The sequence below is a fragment of the Sceloporus undulatus genome, chromosome 5, assembly GCF_019175285.1.
Source record: "Sceloporus undulatus isolate JIND9_A2432 ecotype Alabama chromosome 5, SceUnd_v1.1, whole genome shotgun sequence".
Taxonomy (NCBI): Eukaryota; Metazoa; Chordata; class Lepidosauria; order Squamata; family Phrynosomatidae; genus Sceloporus; species Sceloporus undulatus.
The window spans coordinates 92,484,250-92,504,474 of record NC_056526.1 but is presented as its reverse complement, the minus strand read 5'-3'; the positions used below and the strand labels follow the sequence as shown (position 1 = coordinate 92,504,474).

At 40.5% G+C, this 20,225-nt stretch overlaps 1 protein-coding gene across 2 annotated transcripts in view; it reads left to right on the top strand.

Moving 5' to 3' along the window:
- Positions 1 to 20,225, top strand: part of LCTL (lactase like) — a 99,840-nt gene that overhangs the window by 66,323 nt on the left and 13,292 nt on the right. For both annotated transcript variants that reach the window (XM_042468438.1, XM_042468439.1), the window contains exons 3-5: positions 95 to 322; positions 7,346 to 8,151; positions 12,898 to 13,021. In XM_042468438.1, coding sequence (XP_042324372.1) covers positions 95 to 322; positions 7,346 to 8,151; positions 12,898 to 13,021 — 1,158 coding nt within the window. The remainder of the gene's footprint in view (positions 1 to 94; positions 323 to 7,345; positions 8,152 to 12,897; positions 13,022 to 20,225) is intronic.

Here is a 20,225-nt window from a genome sequence, read left to right as displayed (position 1 = left end):
CTCTGTCCAGTATATTTGATGGTGCTTTTTTTTTACATTCATCGTGTGTCATTTTCCATGTCAAGAGCATAATGTTTGTTTTCTTTTTAATCAGGAGGCTGGGATGCAGATGGAAAAGGCCCCAGTGTTTGGGACACGTTCACCCATCAGGGAGGAGATCGGGTTTTCAAGAACCAGACTGGTGATGTAGCTTGTGGCAGCTATACTCTGTGGGAGGAAGATTTGAAATGTATCAAACAGCTTGGATTGACTCATTATCGCTTCTCTCTTTCCTGGTCACGTCTGTTACCTGATGGGACGACAGGTTTCATCAACCAGAAAGGCAATTGTTCCTTTAAAATAGAAAGTTGTGCTGCTTTAATTCAAGGTTATTGCTGCAGTCTGGCATAATTAATCCAGTGTGCTATTCTGCAGTGCAGTTTTGAAATTGCAACTTTGTTCAGAGTAATTATGGGATGATCTTGATTTTTTTTAAAGGGGGGGGGGGTTGAAAACCTTGTCCTAATTAATATTCTGGTATACTCCTGGTAATGTGATCTTTTAGATGAGATAAGTGTTAAGCTGTATTGCTTTGCTAAAGCTATTTTTAATATAGGATATTTTCGATTATTGTTGATGTTGTTGCTGAATAATTTATTCAGCATTGTTAACATAGATGGCATTTTGCAACGATTCATTAGCCAAAAGCAGAAAGAAAGACAGAAAACAAGGCCACTGCTCCAAGGAACTTACAGCCTAAGTGGGGAACTGAAGGAAAAATAGGCCTGTTACAGACTGCCAAAATAAATAATAATAATAATAAATAAAATTTTTATTTATATGCCACCCTTCCTCCAATCAGGGCGGCTTACAACAAGTTAAAACACAATAAGATAAACACAAAATAAACACAGGATAAAATACACAATAAATCAAACCAACAGTAAAAGCCCCATAGCCCAACCTCTTGGCCACGAAAGAGGAGGTATGCTGCTTTGGGTCTCTGGAGGTATGCTATTTAAATGATGCCTGGGTCCTAAGACTCCGGAGGTTGTGCCAAAGCCACACTCCATTCCTAAGCACTGGAGTGCAGATTTGGTGTGGCTTCCGGATTCTTAGGATGCATGAATCATTTAAATGGCACACCTTCGAAAAGACTCGAAGCAGCTTTATTTTGGCAGTCTGTAACAGGCCATACAAAGGAAAATGAATATAGGGCTGTGTGTGTTTTTCTGTGTCACTTCCTCACCACCTACATTGGATAAGCTTTGAGAGAGCAAAACATGTCACTATAGCACTATGATTCCATTTTAACTGTCGTGACAACATTCTGTGGTATCTTGGGATTGGCAGTTTAGGGAGGGTCATTTATAATTCTCAGCCAGAGAGCTCTAGTGCATCACCAAACTACAAATCCCGGGATTCCACAGGATGGAACCATAGCAACTATAGTGAAATCATAGTGTATAATTACATAGTATGAAAGAACTCTGAACCCTATTTTACGCTTGCCTTTTTCTTTCAGCAAGGTCTGGAAGTAACACATCCCAAATAATGATGTTAGTTAAGTTCAGTTCTGCCAAAGATGAACACAAAAGAAAAGGAAAAACAAACTCATACACATTGGTGCCATATTACTTTGAGGGTTGTGATTTTTATTTGTTTATTTATTTATTTCATTTACAGTCGGCCCTTCTTATACAAGGATTTTTTATACACGGATTTAAGCATACACGGTTTGAAAATGTTCCAAAAAAGTATAAGTTTACCTTGATGTTCCATTTTTTATTAGGGACACCATTTTGCTATGTCATTATACTTAGTGGGACTTGAGCATACACGGATTTTGTTATACACGGGGGATCTTGGAACCAAACCCCAGCGTATAACAAGGATCCACTGTATATCCTACCTGATGGCTGGTTGACAGCACTGGGGCCCAGGATAGGTTATATAATACACATATTGAAATGGAAGGATAAATTTAACAAATATAAGAAGCCTACACATTCATTTGTAATTTTTTATAATTTTTTCCTCCTGCTTGGTTCTTATGGTAAACACATTTCTGATTAATATTATGAACTTTAAATTTAGCAAAAGGGCACTGGAAGCTCTCCTAGTAGGTTGGTTTTCATTAGGCAGGATCTCGCTTCTCCTGAGCAGTGATCTGTTGAAGCAATTCAAACTGCATAGCATGGAAAAGGCCACCATCCTCTGTATAAACATATTTTTTTTCAAGGAGCATGGAGGGAATTAGAAACCTGAGCAATGTCCTTTAAAAAAAATAATAATCAGAAGAACTTATTCACTATCAATTTCACACTTAAAGCGTGGGACTTTGGTGGGGGAGATGACTTTTTCCTAACTGTCAGATATTTAAATATTTATAAGTTTAAAAGTTATTTTAATTTAAAGCAAAAATGTAACAAGCAAGGCTTTTTTTCATTTTAGGCACAGTAATGCTTTGTGACTTAGAAAAAAAGATTTTGAAGCATCCTTACAGCAGACAAGGAGAGTGTTTGGCCTTCCAGATGTTGGACTGCAACTTCCCTCAACCCCAGCCAGCTGCATAGTCACTAGTGAGGGTTTATGGGTCAACAACATCTGGAGGGCCATGCATTCCCCATCTCTGTCTTAAAAGATAGTAATTGCCATCTTTTTGTTATTATTTTTCTGCTTTATATTAATGCTAGCACCAATGATAGTGCTATTTTCATATTCTACCATATGTTCTTGGACCAAATCTTGAACCAAAGCTTCACTCCTTTTAAAATGCCATCAAGAGATTATTTCACTTTCAAGACTAGTTAATCATTATGGTGTCATAATTTAGCAATTTTATTGGGCTTCTTGAACAACCAAAGTCCTTGTGTTTAACAGTTGTTACAATAGTCCTATAAATTAGGGCAACATTATTATCTTCATATTGCAGTAGTTACTGAGGCTCGCTGAGTTGAACATTTGAACCTAGGTTTTCCCAGTTCACATTATTCTCCCTCTCACACACACACGCGCACACACATCTCAAGTTGCCATACATCTAATCTCAAGTTGCTAAAATTAGACAGGTTTTGCTTTGGGCAATTAAAAGCCAATGTATATGTGTGCGTGTTTGTGTTTCCTGCCATGAAGGCAAATAAAGCCAATGTGGGTATTATTAGACAGAAGGGAACTACGCATGTGGCCACAATTTTTGGCAGAGTTAAGGACTTTGAAATCTAGGGCAATTTGCCTCTCCTCTTCAACTAAGGCATTCTGTGTGCTCTGCTACCAAGATCCATGCAAAGTCTAGTGGCATCATGCTGCATCAGGTGCTGGATTAAAAGTAGGATGGCTGGAAAGCTTGAGATAAGGCCAGCCATATGGTACAGCTGTGAAAGCAGAATCGTTTTAATACCCAACACTGTCTCTGTAAAGATAATGTAGAGCAAGACATCTGGGCACGGGCTGTTGTTTTGTGTTCATTTAACTGTAGTTGAACAGACAGCCAGAAAATCAGAAGAAACTGGATCTTGTGCCACAGGGTACTTCTCCACACAAATGATTTCTTGCTAATATGTTGGTATCTCCTTTTAGTTAAAAATAACACACACAGTATAGTTGGACATTTGGACACCCCCCCCATGGATATGGAAAAGTGCAAATAATGGTATTAAAGTGTGGCGACATGAACATTCACACTTCAGTATGCCCTCGTTCATGTCACCACCATTTAATAATATGAGGTGTAATGATCTGCAAATGATTGAATTTGTGGATCTGAAGACCATGGATCTGAAGGGCCAACTGTGCTATAGAGTCAATAATCTGCACTCAAGCTTCATTCACCCATCCTTTCACCCATTACCCCATATAGTTTTTGTCATTCACACATGTTCATCATATGACTTACAACTGAATATATGCACTGGCTCAACTGGGTAGCACTGGGAACTAAATGGATGGTGAACCTGGAGAGCATTGACATGCTGCAGAGTTAGAAAACTGAAATGTAGCAACCCAGAAGTGCTGTTCTGATGACAAGGTGAAAGCAAAAAGCCAGTATACCAGCATAGACCTGGCCAAGCCCATACTTCCAGAGCTCTGGGCCATGAATACACAGGGCCCCAGATGATTTGCTCAAACCATGGATTCCCTGTTAACATGGATTGTTTGTGTACTTTGAGGTACATGGGCTAATTTATGTGAGTCTGTTGCTAGTGAACATGCATAGGTTTGACTGCAAAATGAATACTCAGTTGTCCATGTGTATACATTCTAGAAGTTAGGTTCAAACCACATGTTAAAAAGTCTGCACTGTTATGAAGAAAGGTGCTTGAGGGAGCACCTTGCCTTTTAGGAATTTCCTTGGGATCCCCTAATAAAGACTCTGCTCCAGGGATCTATTTATCTGTAATGAGTTTGCCATTTAAAATGGATTATTTTCCTTCCAAGATTTATAGTGCTATCTCTGTTTTTCAAAGACACAGGAAACCCTGCCTGCTTTTTGAGGCATATTCTCCTGGACTCTGGCTATTTTGTATGAAGGAGAACTCTTTTATTAAAGTATTGGCTCTTGAGTATAATAATATACATTATTGTTGTTGTTATGTGCCTTCAAGCCCTTTCCAGCATATGGCAAACCTATTATGGGGTTTTCTTGGCAAGCTTCTTCAGAGGGAGTTTGCCATTACCATCCTTTGAGGCTGAGAGAGTGTGCACAAGGTCACCCAAAAGGTTTACATGGCCAAGCCGGAATTCAAACCCTGGTCTCCAGAGTCATAGTTCAGTGCTCAAACCACTACACCATGCTGGCTCTCATATATTATTAAACTGCTGCCCTATTGTATAAATGTTATTTTAGCCACCAAACAGATGTATTAGATGCAGTAGATTGGATCTATTGAGTTTAGTTATATTAAATAAATAAATCCAGGTTAAAAACCAAATACATGAATCAAGATTTATGACTGGGAGGTGGGACAAACTCATATATTCAATACAATAACTAATTAGCTGCAAAGATAGTCTGGTTTGTAGTAACATAATTATAATAGTATTTCATACAAGCTGATGAGGGGCAGAACTTTCACTGTTACCTGAAAACTGCAGTCCCTACATAGTATTTAGATTTTGAGATACAAAAGTAATAAAGAGAATGAGATAATAGGCAATAAGGATGAAGACAGGTAGCAACCCCACTGGTTTATCAACACAACAAATTTATTTCCAGGCTGAGTTCTGGTGTGTGTTTTCAGAAGTGTTTGAAATGTATAAGGTAAAGCATCCAACTATTGAAGGCCACCTCCACCCTGTGACAACATGGATAAAGCTAAACATTTTCTTTTAAAATTGTTGAATCCAGTGCAAAGTACAGGGGTGAGGCAAGACCAAGATGGCAAAAATGCAGGCTTCTAAACTTGGTTTATACTATAGGAGCAGAGCCTGTTGTGACTTACAAATTTAAGTCTTACAACATTATAGAGTTTATCACACAAAGGAGATTGGAAGTTTATCCTGTGAATATCCTGAAAAAGTGGCATAATTATGCAAAATGATTTCACATGGTGTTGCACAAAACCTGCCATTAAAGAGGTCACAAAAAAGCATTAACACAGACCTTTTTACTTTCGGGATTTCAGTGGCAATCCATTTCCAATATCACTTTATTTGCACAATTGTGTGCGATAATCATTCATGCAATTATTTACCATTTTTGCTTACCCCTATGTTTGTTTTCAACCCCAATTGAGAAGTTCGCAGTTTCAGCTCAGATCTTTATACATTTACCATACAGAGTTTATATACACTCTATGGTGCAGCCACACTTAGAATTCTGTTTACACATCTGATCTTTGCATCTCAGTGAGGGTATTATAGAATTGGAAAAGGTGAATAATAGGGGCTGGAATGATTCAGATGTGAAGAAAAGTTGCAGTGTTTGTGGCTTTATTTTATTTTATTTCTTGAGTAAGAAAGGGTGTAAATATAGATCAGTAAACTCATGAATGGTTTGGAGGATGTTTTCCCCCCACATATCTCATAATGCCTGAAATCAGGATCATCCAACAAAGCTGAATAGGGGGAGATCCAGGACAGCTAAAATGAAAATACTGCAACCAGTGCATAGTTAAGCTATGGAATTCAGTCCCACAAGATGGCCACTAGCCAATTGAGTTTAAATGAAGATAAATCAATGGAGGATAGTTTTATCAAAAGCCATTAGTCATTACTGCCATATGTGGCTTAGAGTACAACAGAAGAGTGCTTTTACACTCTGACTGCAGACTTTCCACAGGCATCTGTTCAATCATTGTGAGAATCAGGATGCTGGTTGAGAAAGGTGTGATGTAACAGGACTCTCTCCCCCTCCACTCATAATATAAGGATAATAATGCTGGCCTACATGATGGTATAGTGGTTTGGGTGTTGGACTATGAGCCTGGAGACTAGGGTTCAAATCCTAGCTCAACCATGTAAACCCATTGTGACACCTTGGGCAAGTCACACACTCTCAGCAACAGATATACCCTTCCCACAAAGAAACTTGCCAAGAAAACACTATGATAGGTTTGCCTTACGGTTGCCATAAGTCAGAAACAACTTGAAGGCACACAAGAAACACCACCTTGTGTTTATGTGCCATGGGCCCAAAATCGATGGGCCAAGAGGACCACCATTGGGGGTGTGGCATTTACAAGACACCTGAATGCAGCTGGAAGTCATGCTGAGCCTGCCGAAACCTGGAAGAGCTGGACCAAAAAGGATTGGGGGGAAATGCTCCTTTTCAGTGGCTGGTTCAGGAATGCAGCAGCCCAGACCAGGACCAGGTACATGCAATTGCCGTGGTCCCACAGTGATTGGGACGGGAGTGGCCTCTGGCCACTCTTTTTACCCCACTGGTTGAGGCCATGGCTAAAATTTAAAGGGGAAAATCTTCAAAATTTTTTATCCAAATAAGTGTTTTTATTCAAATCAATATTAGAAAATTCCTTTTAACAAAGGTAGATCAGAGAACTTGACTAATCATGGGATGTCTCTTCATATAGGACTTGAATACATATTATTTACTGTTGTTACGTCCTTTCAAGTCAACTCTGACTTATAGCAACCTGCTCATGGGGTTTTCATGGCAAGATTTAATCAGAGGAGGTTTGCCTTGCCTTCCTCCAAGGCTAGGAGAGTCTTCATGGCTGAGTGGGGATTGGAACCCTGGTTCCCCACAGTCCTAATCCAACACTCAAGCTGTTGTTCTGTGCTTGCTGTATAGATGCCCTACACTGGAAGAAATTGTTGGAAGAAAAGGACAATAATGAATGCTACAGAAGGCCTTTGTTGGTCTGATTGAATACAAATGCAAGCCTTGTTTTCTTTTTTATTTTAGGTGTTGATTATTATAACAAAGTGATTGATGGGCTACTAGCAAATGGAGTGACACCAGTGGTTACACTGTACCACTTTGACCTTCCTCAACGTTTAGAAGATCAAGGTGGTTGGAGATCCGAGGCCACTGTGGCAGCCTTCAATGCGTATGCTCAGTTTTGCTTCAGTACATTTGGGAACAGAGTGAAGCTATGGCTCACCATTAATGAGCCCTATGTTCATGCCAGTCTTGGTTACGAACAGGGTATTAATGCTCCGGGTGTTGTAGAGCCTGGTACTGGAGCTTACCGGGCAGCTCATAACATGATAAAAGCTCATGCTGCAGCATGGCACAGTTATAATAAATCATTCCGAAAAAATCAAGGTGGCCTAGTGTCTATAGCGCTGAACTCAGACTGGGCCGAACCCTTTGATCCAACTTCTCCTGCTGACCAGGAAGCTGCCAAGAGACATATGGCATTTTGCCTGGATTGGTTTGCTACTCCAATCTTTCTTGATGGTGATTACCCAGCCATAATGAAATCAAAGATTTCTGCTCTATGTAAAAGACAAGGCTTTCCTTCATCAAGGCTTCCAGAATTTACCAACGCAGAGAAGATGATGATCAAGGGCACTGCTGATTTTTTTGCTCTTAATTATTATACAACCCGCAAAATTAAGCACCAAGATAATACAAACACTCAGCCAAGTATGTCTGCGGATAAAGAAGCAGAGCAAGTAACAGATTCATCTTGGCCTGTTGCAAGTGGCAGTTCTTGGCTGGCTGTTGTTCCATGGGGTTTGCGTCAGCTATTGAAATACATCAAGGTAGAGTACTTCATCCTCACGTGTCCACTTGCTTGAGAAACCAACTATCAATTCTCATATACAATGAGACTTTAGTGTAGATATTGAAACAGTAGCATTTTTATTTTTGTGTGAATCTCAGTAATGGCATTATGTTACAACCTGTGTTGTCTGACAGCTCCTCAACTGAGGGTTGTCTTAATTCCAGTGTAAAGGAAGGAGCTGCACTCCAGATTAGGATGGGGAACATATGGTTCTTCAGTTGATGAAGTGCAATTAAAATCAGTTCTAGCAATCATCATCATTATAGTAAAGGGATCATGGGAGTTGCAGTCCAACAGCATTTGGAGTGTCACATATTGCCACCCTTGCCTTGGATGCTGCTAAAGAAGCAGTGTGCTCTCATCCTATATTTTCTCATTCACAGGAGAACTGTGCTGGAGTCAGTATTCTCATAATGCAAAGACAGGCAGCATTCTAGCACACCTCTTTTGATTAATATTCCCTGAATAGAAATAAGGATTCTTCTCCTAATGTAGCAGAAATTGAGTTGTCTCAAATGAATTCCTGATCCTTCATCTGAGGCCTTTTATTCCCTCATGGAAGATTTAAATCCATGAAATGTTTATTTTTGTTTGTTTTACTTTTAGCAGTGGGAGAAACATAGACCTGTACTACTCTGTTTCTTGGGCATCATAAAAGATACAGAAACAATGTGCTGGTAACAAGAAAATATTTTTCTTCCTTTTCCCTTTGTTGCCAGAAAACCAGGTCCAGCAGGTTTTCATTCCTCCAGACAGTGGTGGCTGGTGTCATCAATGTCATTGTGGCATCTGTTCTGAGTTTTAGTCCAAATGTTTAAAAAACCTGTCCAAAGCACTAGGCCTATTGGAGACAGGGTTGAGGATCTTAGGTGGTCCCTTTAAATTTCAGACTAAAATCTAGAGCTGATCTACTGCTCCGCTGATGTGGAAGCCATCAGATGCCATCCGCTCCAGACCTGGTTTGGTAGGTGTACAAGGGGGAAAGGTCTGTCTTTTTTCCACTGGGTTCCACTGTTCTGTCATCAGAAAGTGTTGAATATTAAAAACAACCCAAACAAAATAGTTGTTATCATACTAATTTCTCCCATTCTACATCCCACCCCCTGACCCACTGTTATGCATTTGACAAACATCTTTATCGGTGCTTTGGACTCTTCATCTCTGGCATCATGCCTCATTCTTCAAATGTTCTGTTTTAGCTGGTGTAGCTGAGCCGACTGAGTTACAAATCAGGATGTCCCCAGTTCAATGCTTGCCTTTGATAATAATGCCAACATAGTTGGTATGCAGGGTTGTTATAAGGATTACAACAGAATAATTAGTTGAAAGTATTTTGAAAGTGTTGTTGTTAGCAGGATTGCAGAGGTTGGTGGTACCCAGTATGGGTCCTGGTAAGGACAGGGGTGGACTGCCCCCCCCCCCCAGCCACCTGGCAGCTGCCCAGAGGAGCACGATGTGCAAACTGTTGGTTAGCACACAGCAGCACTGGAGCAGTAGAGGCAACCTCCCTAAGCTGCAAAAAGTGAGGGAAGAGCAGTTGCAGATGGCATGAGCTCCCTCACACACTCAAAAGTGGATGTTATGAAGGATTGCCTGCTAAGGAAAGGCAACTTTTTAAAGGATCAGGATTTATTATATATATATATATATACACACACACACACACACACACACACACTCCAGTACATTCTAACTTAGCTCTCTTTTAACATGTTCTTAAACTGAACCCAAGAGCTTGCTTTTATTCTTGCACTTACTATTAGGAAGTACAAAACCTAGGCAAAAGGTTGCCCTGGCCAGACTGCTGCTCAGGATCTGGTGTAGCTGGTAGCCTCTGAATGGAAGGCATCATCACTCCAGCAGGAACCGCTGCAGAAGGGGGCAATGCTGTAGCCTCTCATGGGCCCATTCTCTGATCTGGCATGGCCACTCGCTCAGATGCCATTCCAAATTTCAAATGGAAGGCACTGGCTTCCAGTGATGAGGACCTGATTCAGACTTAAGTCATTTCAGTGACTTGACTTGGAGTTGACTCTGCCACAGATCGAGCACTGACTAAACTAGACTTGAAACTTTAATATTTTTATCAACTGACCTGCTGGTCTTGGAGGAGGAAGAGGAGTATTCTAAAGCATTTCTAAGCAGCAGGCAAAGCTCACCCCCAGAGCACAAGAAGCGTTGGCGGGAACACAGCAAACAAGTTTAGCAACATTCTCTGAAGCCTTTTCTAAGCAGCAGGAAAGATTCTCCCCCAGAGTGTGGGAAGCTTCCTCACAGGCAGATCTGTGAGCAGATCTCAGCAACCCCCCCCCCCAAATAGCTGCTGAAGGGGACAGTGCTGCAGCCTCTGGAGGGTGCATTTTGAGTCTGGTGTGGCTGCTGGGTGAATGAAAAAGGGAGGTACTGCCTTCTCTTGTTCTCCCAGTAGCCACATCAGTCCTACCGCTTTACCCCCCTCTGGCTGCCACCCAGGTGTCACCTGTTGCAGACCACAGCCCCCTCCTGACCCCTCTGGTTGTCATTATACATTATTTATCCCTCAGCTTTCCCCTCAAACTGGCACTAAGAGTTTACAATTTAAAATCATTACAGTATAGTTAAAACACATGCAAAATGTCAGCATTAAAATAGAATCAGGTCCTGATTTGATTGGGCCAATATTTTGTAAGAATTTGAAAAAGATTTAAAAAATTGGCAAAATTTAACACAACACACCATCCTCATAGAATCAAAGAGAGTTGGAAGAGACCTCAAGGGCCATCAAGTCCAACTCCAAAGCAGTCCTCACAAATAGCCATCCATTCTCTGTTTAAAGACCTCTAAACAAGGAGACTCCACCACTCTCTAAGGTTCCACTGTTGAACAGCTCTTACTGTCAGGAGGTTCTTTCTGATGTTGAGGTGGAATCTCTTTTTCTGTAGTTTGCATCTGTTGGTCTGGGTCCTATTCTGTGGAGCAGCAGAAAACAAATTTGCTCCATCTTCAGTATGACATGCTTCCAAATATCATTGCTTAAGAATCCTTTACAATTCATAATTAAAGCATTGCATTCACATTTTTCATTTATACTTGAAAAACTACTATAGGGAAAGTGAGTTTGTAATGCACAGTTAGCAGAAGGCACAGCTTGCATCTTTAGGCACAGAGAACCATGTATGTGAGGTCAGTCCTGGATCACCAACTGTACCATTCAAAAATGGTAATAATACTTCCACAGTGTCCCCATTCTTCAAATTCAGCAAGCTTGCATGCATTTTGAAATGACATTTGAGATGAGGTGTTTATTAAGCATCAAGACCTAAGATGGACAATGCAAGATCAACAGGCAGTGTCTTCTTTTCAGAGGTTTTCTCCAGTTACTTCTCTAGAGTGAATCATATTTTGGGATGACCAATAATAAATAAGAAGCTTAAGCAGAGTTTGTTCATTTTATTTGTGAAGGGAACTGAGCCTTGGTGAATTGCATTTTCAAAAATAATGAGTAACAATTTCTTGAGGCAGCAAAAAGCAACAGCAAGAACTCTAAGAACTGCAAACTCAAAGGTAAGTCTTTTTTGGTAGACACATAGACTGAATTGTGCTCATATCGATGAAGTTAGGGGAAGCAAAGTGTTAATATGTGGAAGGGGAAATTGGCTGATGAGATTAAATGATTACAGAAACTTTATGGATAGGAATAACATTGCAAGACAGGCTGAAGACTGGGAAGAGATCTTAGGAGACTAGGAGAAAAGGAGGTTTGAAGGAAATGACCAAAAAGGGTAGGGAGGGAGCATTAAAGGAACTTCTCTCTATTTCAGGATCTATGCTGATCGATACAAGATGTATTAGTGCACTAGATAGAGACAACGTAGATACAAGAGGCAATGTTCCTAAAGAACATATTGCAGTACCTGTCCACTTGACTTAGCTTGCTGAGTGAATCTTTTATGGAAATGGAACTCTGTTTCTGTAATCGATAGGTGTACACCTCTGATTTATACTGAGGTCAGGCCTTTGGTGTCCTACTCAGTAATTCATTGAAAAATGAGATTATCCATAGTTTTTCAGGATAAAGGTGTTGCCTCTATTGAGTTGTGGCACAAGGGGTTGGGGATGGTGCTGGTTTGTTGGTACGCAGCCATCACCACCCTGCCATGATTTGAGTTGTTTCCCTGATCCATGAAATCCATTGGGTTTTTCTAGTCCGACTGTGTTTGGATCACATCATTCTTGTCAAGGCTGCCCTTGAGGTGAAAGAATGATGAGAAATTCATCATTTACTCAGGTCCTAATTTGATTGGGCCAATATGAAAGAATGTCTCCATTTTGGCTTTGATTTTAAAAAAAACACCTAGGAACAGACATTTTGACATTAATTCCATTACCTCGATGGGTATGTAAGTATATTCAGATCATTTCTACCCATGGGATTTGCAGTGACTTGCTAAGACCAAGGGTTAAAAAGCAGCGACAATAAAGCAGATGCTAATGCAGAAAAGATATTTTAGTATTCTCATTAAAATAAGTAATTTCTCTGCCTTCATGGATATTTGCACAGTTTTGCTTTTCCATTGTTAGTCATAAAAGGTCAGCTTGTGGAAAATTAAGTTAATAGGGTCAGTGCAATTTGATGAAAACTAGTTTTGAGTTGTAGCTTAAAGCAGATAGAGGGTAATGCACCTGATTTTATGGGCTTTTCTTAACATCTGTTCTGAATAAAACTTCTGCTCCCTTGTTCTAGGATACATATAATCACCCTATAATTTACATCACAGAGAATGGGTTTTCCCAAAGTGACCCTGCTCCACTCGATGACAACCAGCGCTGGGAGTATTTCAGGCTGACTTTACAGGAGATTTTAAAAGGTACAATTTAAGGATGATGAAAGATCAATTGTGCAAACTTAATATAATTTTCCTATGTGCCTATTTGCATTTAGCAATGACTAGTGATTCTTGAAGCTAATGTACATCCAACAAAAGCATTGTGATTAGAGGGAGAAATGTTTTGTAGATAGGAAAGAGAGTAGTTTCAGTCTTCCAGTGCCCTCCTGGAGTGGAAGGAAATGAAAAGGTTTTAACACATTTTAAAAGGGATTGTATTATTTCAGTCTGGGTTCATAATGCTAAAATGGTAGGCTAAACTAATAGATATATGTCTAGATAGAAGAAAATAGAGCTGAGAGTGATTGGTTTTATTTTATTTTATTTATTTATTTTAAAAAGACTGCTTTCCTATCAGGAGTAAGGGGTTAGTCAGTAGATGTGATAGGCAACTGCCAGAGATTAGAAGACTGCATTGGCCCTATGTGGGACCTTGGGGAGCTGAATCCTCCCAACTGGGACATCAGCTGCAATTCATGTTGGCCATTTTTTGGTCAAAGCATATTTTTAGAATACTAGAAAAACAGCTTGGGTGCTATGTGCAGCCTATGAGCCATAGTTTCCCCAGCCTGATCCATAGAGTAAGGGAGAGGCATGTTGGTTTAGGAGCAAGATAGGCTTACCTTACGTTGAAAGCAACTTGAAGTCAGACAACAACAGAACAGAACATAGCAACATAACATGGGCTTGTATCTTTGTGACTTGCCCAAGATCACCCATGGGGTTGCCTTAAATTGGAAATGACTTGAAGGCACACAACACGCAGACACACACACATGGAGGGGGGGGAGAAGAAGATGAAGAGGAAGAAGAGGAGGAGTCATCATCATCATCATCATCATCATCATCATCATCATCATCATCTTCCCAGGTCTATTTCAAAACTTTAACATTTTCTAGTATTTTTGGAGGCATAAAATGAATATAACCACAACAAATGCTCTTAAGTAGCACAGCTTTTTTTGCAATTTAATCTTGAAGATCTAACAGCAGTCTTTGTCAACCAGGTGTGAAACCTTGCCAGGCCTGCTGCCCAGGCTTCTCTCTCAATGAAATGTGAAATGGCACCCCCAGATGCCTGTCTTTAGTTGTGTGAAGGTTTCAACAATTGTCATATTTTCTACTACCATGCAGAAGTTAAAATACTCAGCAATCATTCCCGTGGGAATAGTATAAAAACCAAGTTGCATAAAGACAGATGCACTGATTTCCTACCTTCCAATGGCAGAGAATCAGTGAAAGAAACAAATGATTGACCTCCTTCCCTTCACAAAAATAAGAGCCACATTCTAAGGTTTCAGCACATGTTTTTGTCAGTTTTTCCTAATAAAATCCAGTGTTTTAGGCACAGAAATATGCATCAGCTAGCACAGCAGTCTAGGACTGCTGAGAAGGTTTCTAATGGCCAGCTCTAGGCTCCTAATGACAACTCACCCTCGGCAAGGTGCCATCATAGTTATTGAAGACTTTAGTGAAAATAGTTGAGGCAGATACAGGGAGCAATCTGATCTATGGTAACAGGTTGACCGTATCTGTCTTGTAATCTACGAGAGCCCAACATTTGAAAGATTAGTCTTTTGGTGACAACACAAAAGAAAAAGAAAAAGAATTGCATCACACACTTCTGAAACATAAGATTTATGATTAAAAAAAGGACACCATCAGAGCTTGTAAGAAAGTGCAGCATTTTGGGGGGTGTAACTGCCGGAATCCCCCAGTCAGCTTGGCTTCTTGCCCTGGGAGAGTCTCAGAGTTGTAATGCAAAAAGAAGTAACTCTTCAAAGCTCCAAACAAAGGAAGGATCTCTCAGTTAAGTATGGTTGTTGAGTAAAACCTCCACACTCAGAGGCAGTATATGTCTGAATTCTAGTTGCTGAGAGTGGGGGCAGTGAAGCACTGGGGTTAATACTACTGCCAACATGTCCTGATTTTCCAAAAGGAGTTGGCTGCCCCTACCTGAAAGGACTAGATGAGCCAGTTTATTGCTAGATAAACCATTGAACAAGCATGGGTGTTTTTCATCTGAACGTACTCTTGTGCCTCCATAAACAGATTATGAAAGGGCTCTAAATATCCCAAAGCCACCAGACCCTGTTTGATCTTGGAAGCAAAGCAGCGTCAGACATGCTTAGTACTTGAATGAAAGACCAGCAGACATGTGGCTGTATGTCAGAGAAAGGAACTAGCAAAACCACCTCTGAGTATTCCTTGCCTAAGAAAACCCTATAAAATTCATGGGGTTGCTATAAGTCAACAGGCGACTTGAAGGCACATCTACACATACCCAAAGAGGCCAGTCCTCCTGGGAAGGACTTGTCTGGGATAGGAGTGAAATTTTAATTAGTTTCTTTGATGGGGTTTGGGAGAGGGGAAATGGAAAATAATCTTTAGGAGGGAGAAATCTATGTTCTGAATTGGCTCTTTTGGCTGATAAATTGCTACCCTTCTCCCGCAGTCATTCCTTTTCATTACAGTTTTGAGTTAAGGCAGTTTTGTCAGTTCCTGTAAGGGAACGTCTTGTCATTCCAATGGTCTCCAGATAATGAAAATGCAAGTGTTCAGAAAGAATATTACAATGTCAAAATGAAGCACTGGCACTGCACTTCTGTGTATTTGCCTTTACAATGTCAGGATAAAATGGAAACAAAAATATTGATCAATAGAACGGAGCATTAGAAGTGACTGGATAAAATGCACACAATGCATTATGTGTTATGAAGTCCTATTAATATTAAATGCAAATAACTTTGCAGGGTTATGGTGGAGGATTTGAGCTTGCAAACAGAAGATAATTTTACAACACCAGCTTTAAACATGAGCCTGCACACACTGTATATGCACTGCATTTTCTTGAGTGATTATAAAATGTGGGGTAGCCCACCTTTTATATTCTGGAGGCCAGCTCTGGTTTCTGGAAGTCTTTTCTCAAAAAATAAAATAAAAATAGATTTCTCTTATTTTTCATGGTGATGATGAGTATTTCTTGCCTAAGAAAACTCTATGAAATTCATGGGGTCACCATAAGTCAACAGGTGAGTTGAAGTCACATACACACATGTGTACACATACAATTATTATTATTATTATTATTATTATTATTATTATTATTTGTATACCGTCCTCTGGCAAACCAACCCGGGCGGTTAACAACAAGAAAATATAAAATATGACAATTAAAAACACTTTATCCCTCCCCCCCCTTAAGACAGTATTAAACAGTCTAACATATTAAAACACAATATCAATTCATAAAAACAACAGTTAAAAACTAAAACTAAAAACCCTGATATCCCTCTGTTGATCCTCACCATCACTAAGATGGGGCCACGGGAGGAATGAGGGAATCAGGGAACCTGGGCCGGGATGGTTAATCTGGAAAGGCCTGCCGGAAGAGATCCGTCTTGACCGCTTTTTTAAAGCTGTCTAATGATGTTATCTGACGGATCTCATTTGGCAGGTCGTTCCAGAGTTTGGGGGCGACAGCAGAAAACGCCCTCTGGGAGGTCGCCGCAAGCCTAGATTTTAGAGGCTGTAGTAAGTTCCTCCCAGAGGACCGGAGAGCGTGGGGAGGATTGTACGGGAGGAGGCGGTCCCTGAGATAGCTTGGACCCAAGCCATTTAGGGCTTTAAAGGTGATAACCAACACCTTGTACTGGGCCCGGAAGCTGATAGGCAGCCAGTGGAGGGACCTCAAAACCGGAGTAATGTGGTCCCTCCTAGATGTTCCTGAGACAAGCCTGGCTGCCATGTTTTGAACCAGCTGTAATTTCCGAATCAAGCATAGGGGTAGCCCCATGTAGAGTGCATTACAGAAGTCAAGGCGTGAGGTTACCAGGGCGTGCACAACAGTCTCGAGATCCCTTACTTCCAGAAAAAGGCGCAGCTGGCGTATCAGCCGAAGCTGATAACAGGCACTCCTGACCGTCGCATTTACCTGATTTGTCATCAGGAGTGACAAGTCAAGGAGCACCCCCAGACTGCGAACACAGTCGCTAGAGGAGAGTGTGACCCCATCCAGGACTGGAGGTTGCAACCCAATTCTTGGTTTCGGGGCTGCTACCATGAGCACCTCCGTCTTGTCTGGATTGAGTTTCAATCTGTTTTTCCTCATCCAGCCCATTACCGCCACATACGGCCACATTTACTATTTATGATCATTGTTGAGTATCTATTAGAGTCTGTCCCGTATAGCAAAAGGAGAAAAACATCGAGATCTAAGTTCAGATACCCAATTACTGTAACCATCTCTTAAAATGTGAAGACTAGTGTTAAACCAACTGCATATAACCAGGATTTCTCTTAACAAATGCATGAAATACTTGTGTACAAATACGGATTAACTTTTTGTTGTTGTGCGCCTTCAAGCCATTTCCAGATTATGGCAACACTAACCTATAATGGAGTTTTCTTGGCAAGTTTCTTCAGAGGGGGTTTGCCATTGCCATACTCTGAGTCTAAGAGAGTGTGACTTGCCCAAGGTCACCCAGTAGGTTTCCATGGCTAAGTGGGAATTTGAATCTTGGTCTCCAGAGTCATAGTCCAGTTCTCATACCACTACACCGTGTTGGCTACCTTTAAATCCTAGTTACCTTTAAATCTTTAAATCTTTTAAACTTTAAATCCTAGTTACCTTTAAGGACTTTATTCTTGAACTAATTAACAGCTTAAATTTGGTTAAGACAGTAAAGGGGAATTGGCTTCTGGAAGAGAAAAGGCTGTGGGCAGTGAATTTAATTCCTAGGTTCCTAACTATTGTTAGCAAGCAATCAGGGTTAAGTCTGCCCCGACCTAAAACAGTAAGTCTGTTTGGTTGGAGGAGGTTCTGCAGGAGCGTGATGTATTCTGAGCAGCAGGCATGTTTGTTTTCTGATTAGAGTCGGTGCTTGTAGCCGAAGAAATCCTGGAGTTTTCAGTGAGTTCCCAAAGAACTCATCTTTAGGAGAAATTAAAAAGCCTGTGGATTTTCAACCCAAAGGGTAATTTAATTCTTCATATCTGCGCCTGAAAAGAGTGCTTACTCCTTCATACAATTTCTCAACAACAATGTTACAATTAAATATGGTTCCTTCTGATTATCCCCTGCTGGGAGAAACTTTTTTTGTCGTGGCTCTGTTTTATATTGTGAAAGTGAAGAGTTTAAAGATCATTTTTATAGTGATTTTATGGTTGACTCACAATTTATGCATCCCTGGTTGTTAGCTCATATACACAAAGTATAAAATTAGCTACAAGCATCAAAGAACTAATGAAGGCCTTCACTTTTTTGTTGTTCTTATTTTGAATGGGGAATGCATTGAAAGTAAGAAATTTAAAATGAGCTGAAATATTTGAGAAGTTCTGCTGAATATAATTTTAGTACTTTCAACAAGGTCATAAACACAAGAGGGAACTGCAACAAAATATTGCAATATATTCTCGCCCCTAACTAAAATGCTTCTGTTCAGAGTTTAAGGATCATCACACATTAAGACTTTAGACATTAAGAGGCATGCATGTTCTTTTCGCTTGACCTTACATTTGAACCTATGTTTGTCTTCTACTGACCAGTCACAAAACAAAGTATGCTAAATGAAGAATATAGTGGAGGAGAAAAATTGGGTACTGTGACAAACAGACTTCTTTTACCATTTGAGGAAGCATTTGGGGGGGGGGGATATATGCATTGTCTAATTTTTGACCCTAAGCTTGCCAACCAGGTACTGTATGTTCTGCTAGGGGCTTAAGCATGACAAATATTTCCCTGTTTCTCAGACTCTATTGTCCTCTGGTGTAGCAATACAGTTAGGTTTAATTACATGTGAGTCCAAGTTTCTTAATTTTGGATTTGAAATGTCAGCATGATGAATGAAAGAAACATGATGGTCCATTACTATGTTGAGATTTCTATAAGAATTTTGCTTTGGAATCAGAAATGCTTGGTTGGGATGGTGTTGTGTTTAAAGAGAAGTGGTAAGCAGAAGGGTTAAGCACGCTCCTCCAGCTTCTTCTTGGCTTAAAATTACCTTCTCGCGGCACCAGTTCACAAGAGAAAAAGATGGCTGTGCTGAGATTTGTGGGCTCAGATGTCTTACTTGATAGTCGGTGTGAGAAACTTTTAGAATGGAAGTGGCAATCTATAAACAAACAAACAAGCTTCATTTATATACAGCTTCATACCGCCTAAGCAGTGTCTAAGTGGGTTACAACTTTAAGCTAATTTGCTCCCAACAATCTGGGTACTCATTTTAGCAACCTCGGAAGGGTGCAAGAGTCGAGCTTAAGCCCTTTTGCTGGTCTTGAACTCGCAACCTTATGGTTTTGAGTAAGTGGCTGCAGTACAAGCATTTTACCACTGTGCCACCAGGACTCCTACATGTTCACTGAAGTATAAAGAATGGACACAACCATTTTAATTTTCCACCCCCCGACTGCCAGGATGCAGATTATTTTCAAAACTTACTGTGACATTTTTCAAAATGGTGTCAGAACACTCAGGCACAATGATTGCAGCCCAAGGTCTTAGCAGGAGTGACACTCTCACAGCTACTAAATCAGAAGAGACACTCTAGGCTTTTGTTTTATAATCCATCTTGCCAATAGATGAGGTCCATATCAGCAGTAAATCTCATAGATGTAAGGGCAGGCTTCCACAGGTGCTGCATTGGGGACCTGCAAGATAGACTGTACTGATTTGTGAGGTCTGCCAATGTAGATTTTCTAGAAAGATTTCCTAAGCTTCTAAAATGCACACAGATGGTGGCTTACATGTCATGGAGGTAGAAGATCTATTCTGTTTTTTATTCCAGACCAATCCCAATTACTGAAACTTAGGCCTATTACAGACTGCCAAAATAAAGCTGCTTTGGGTCTCTTTGGAGATATGCTATTTAAATGATGCATGCATCCTAAGAATCTGGAAGCTGCACCAAAGCTGCACTCCAGTGCTTAGGAATGGCGTATGGCTTTGGTGTGACCTCCAGACTCTTAGGACCCATGCATCATTTAAATAGCATACCTCCAAAGAGACCCCGAAGCAGCTTTATTTTGGCAGTCTGTAACAGGCCTTAAGTTTTTTGTGAGGGGGAACCCAGAGTGCATTCACTGGCATAGAAGGCTCTGACTGCCCCTGGTATTCATATGCACCTTTTCAGAGTCATGCCTTCCTGTGACTTCTCATTCTTTCAAATGCCTATGCTAAGCATATGGG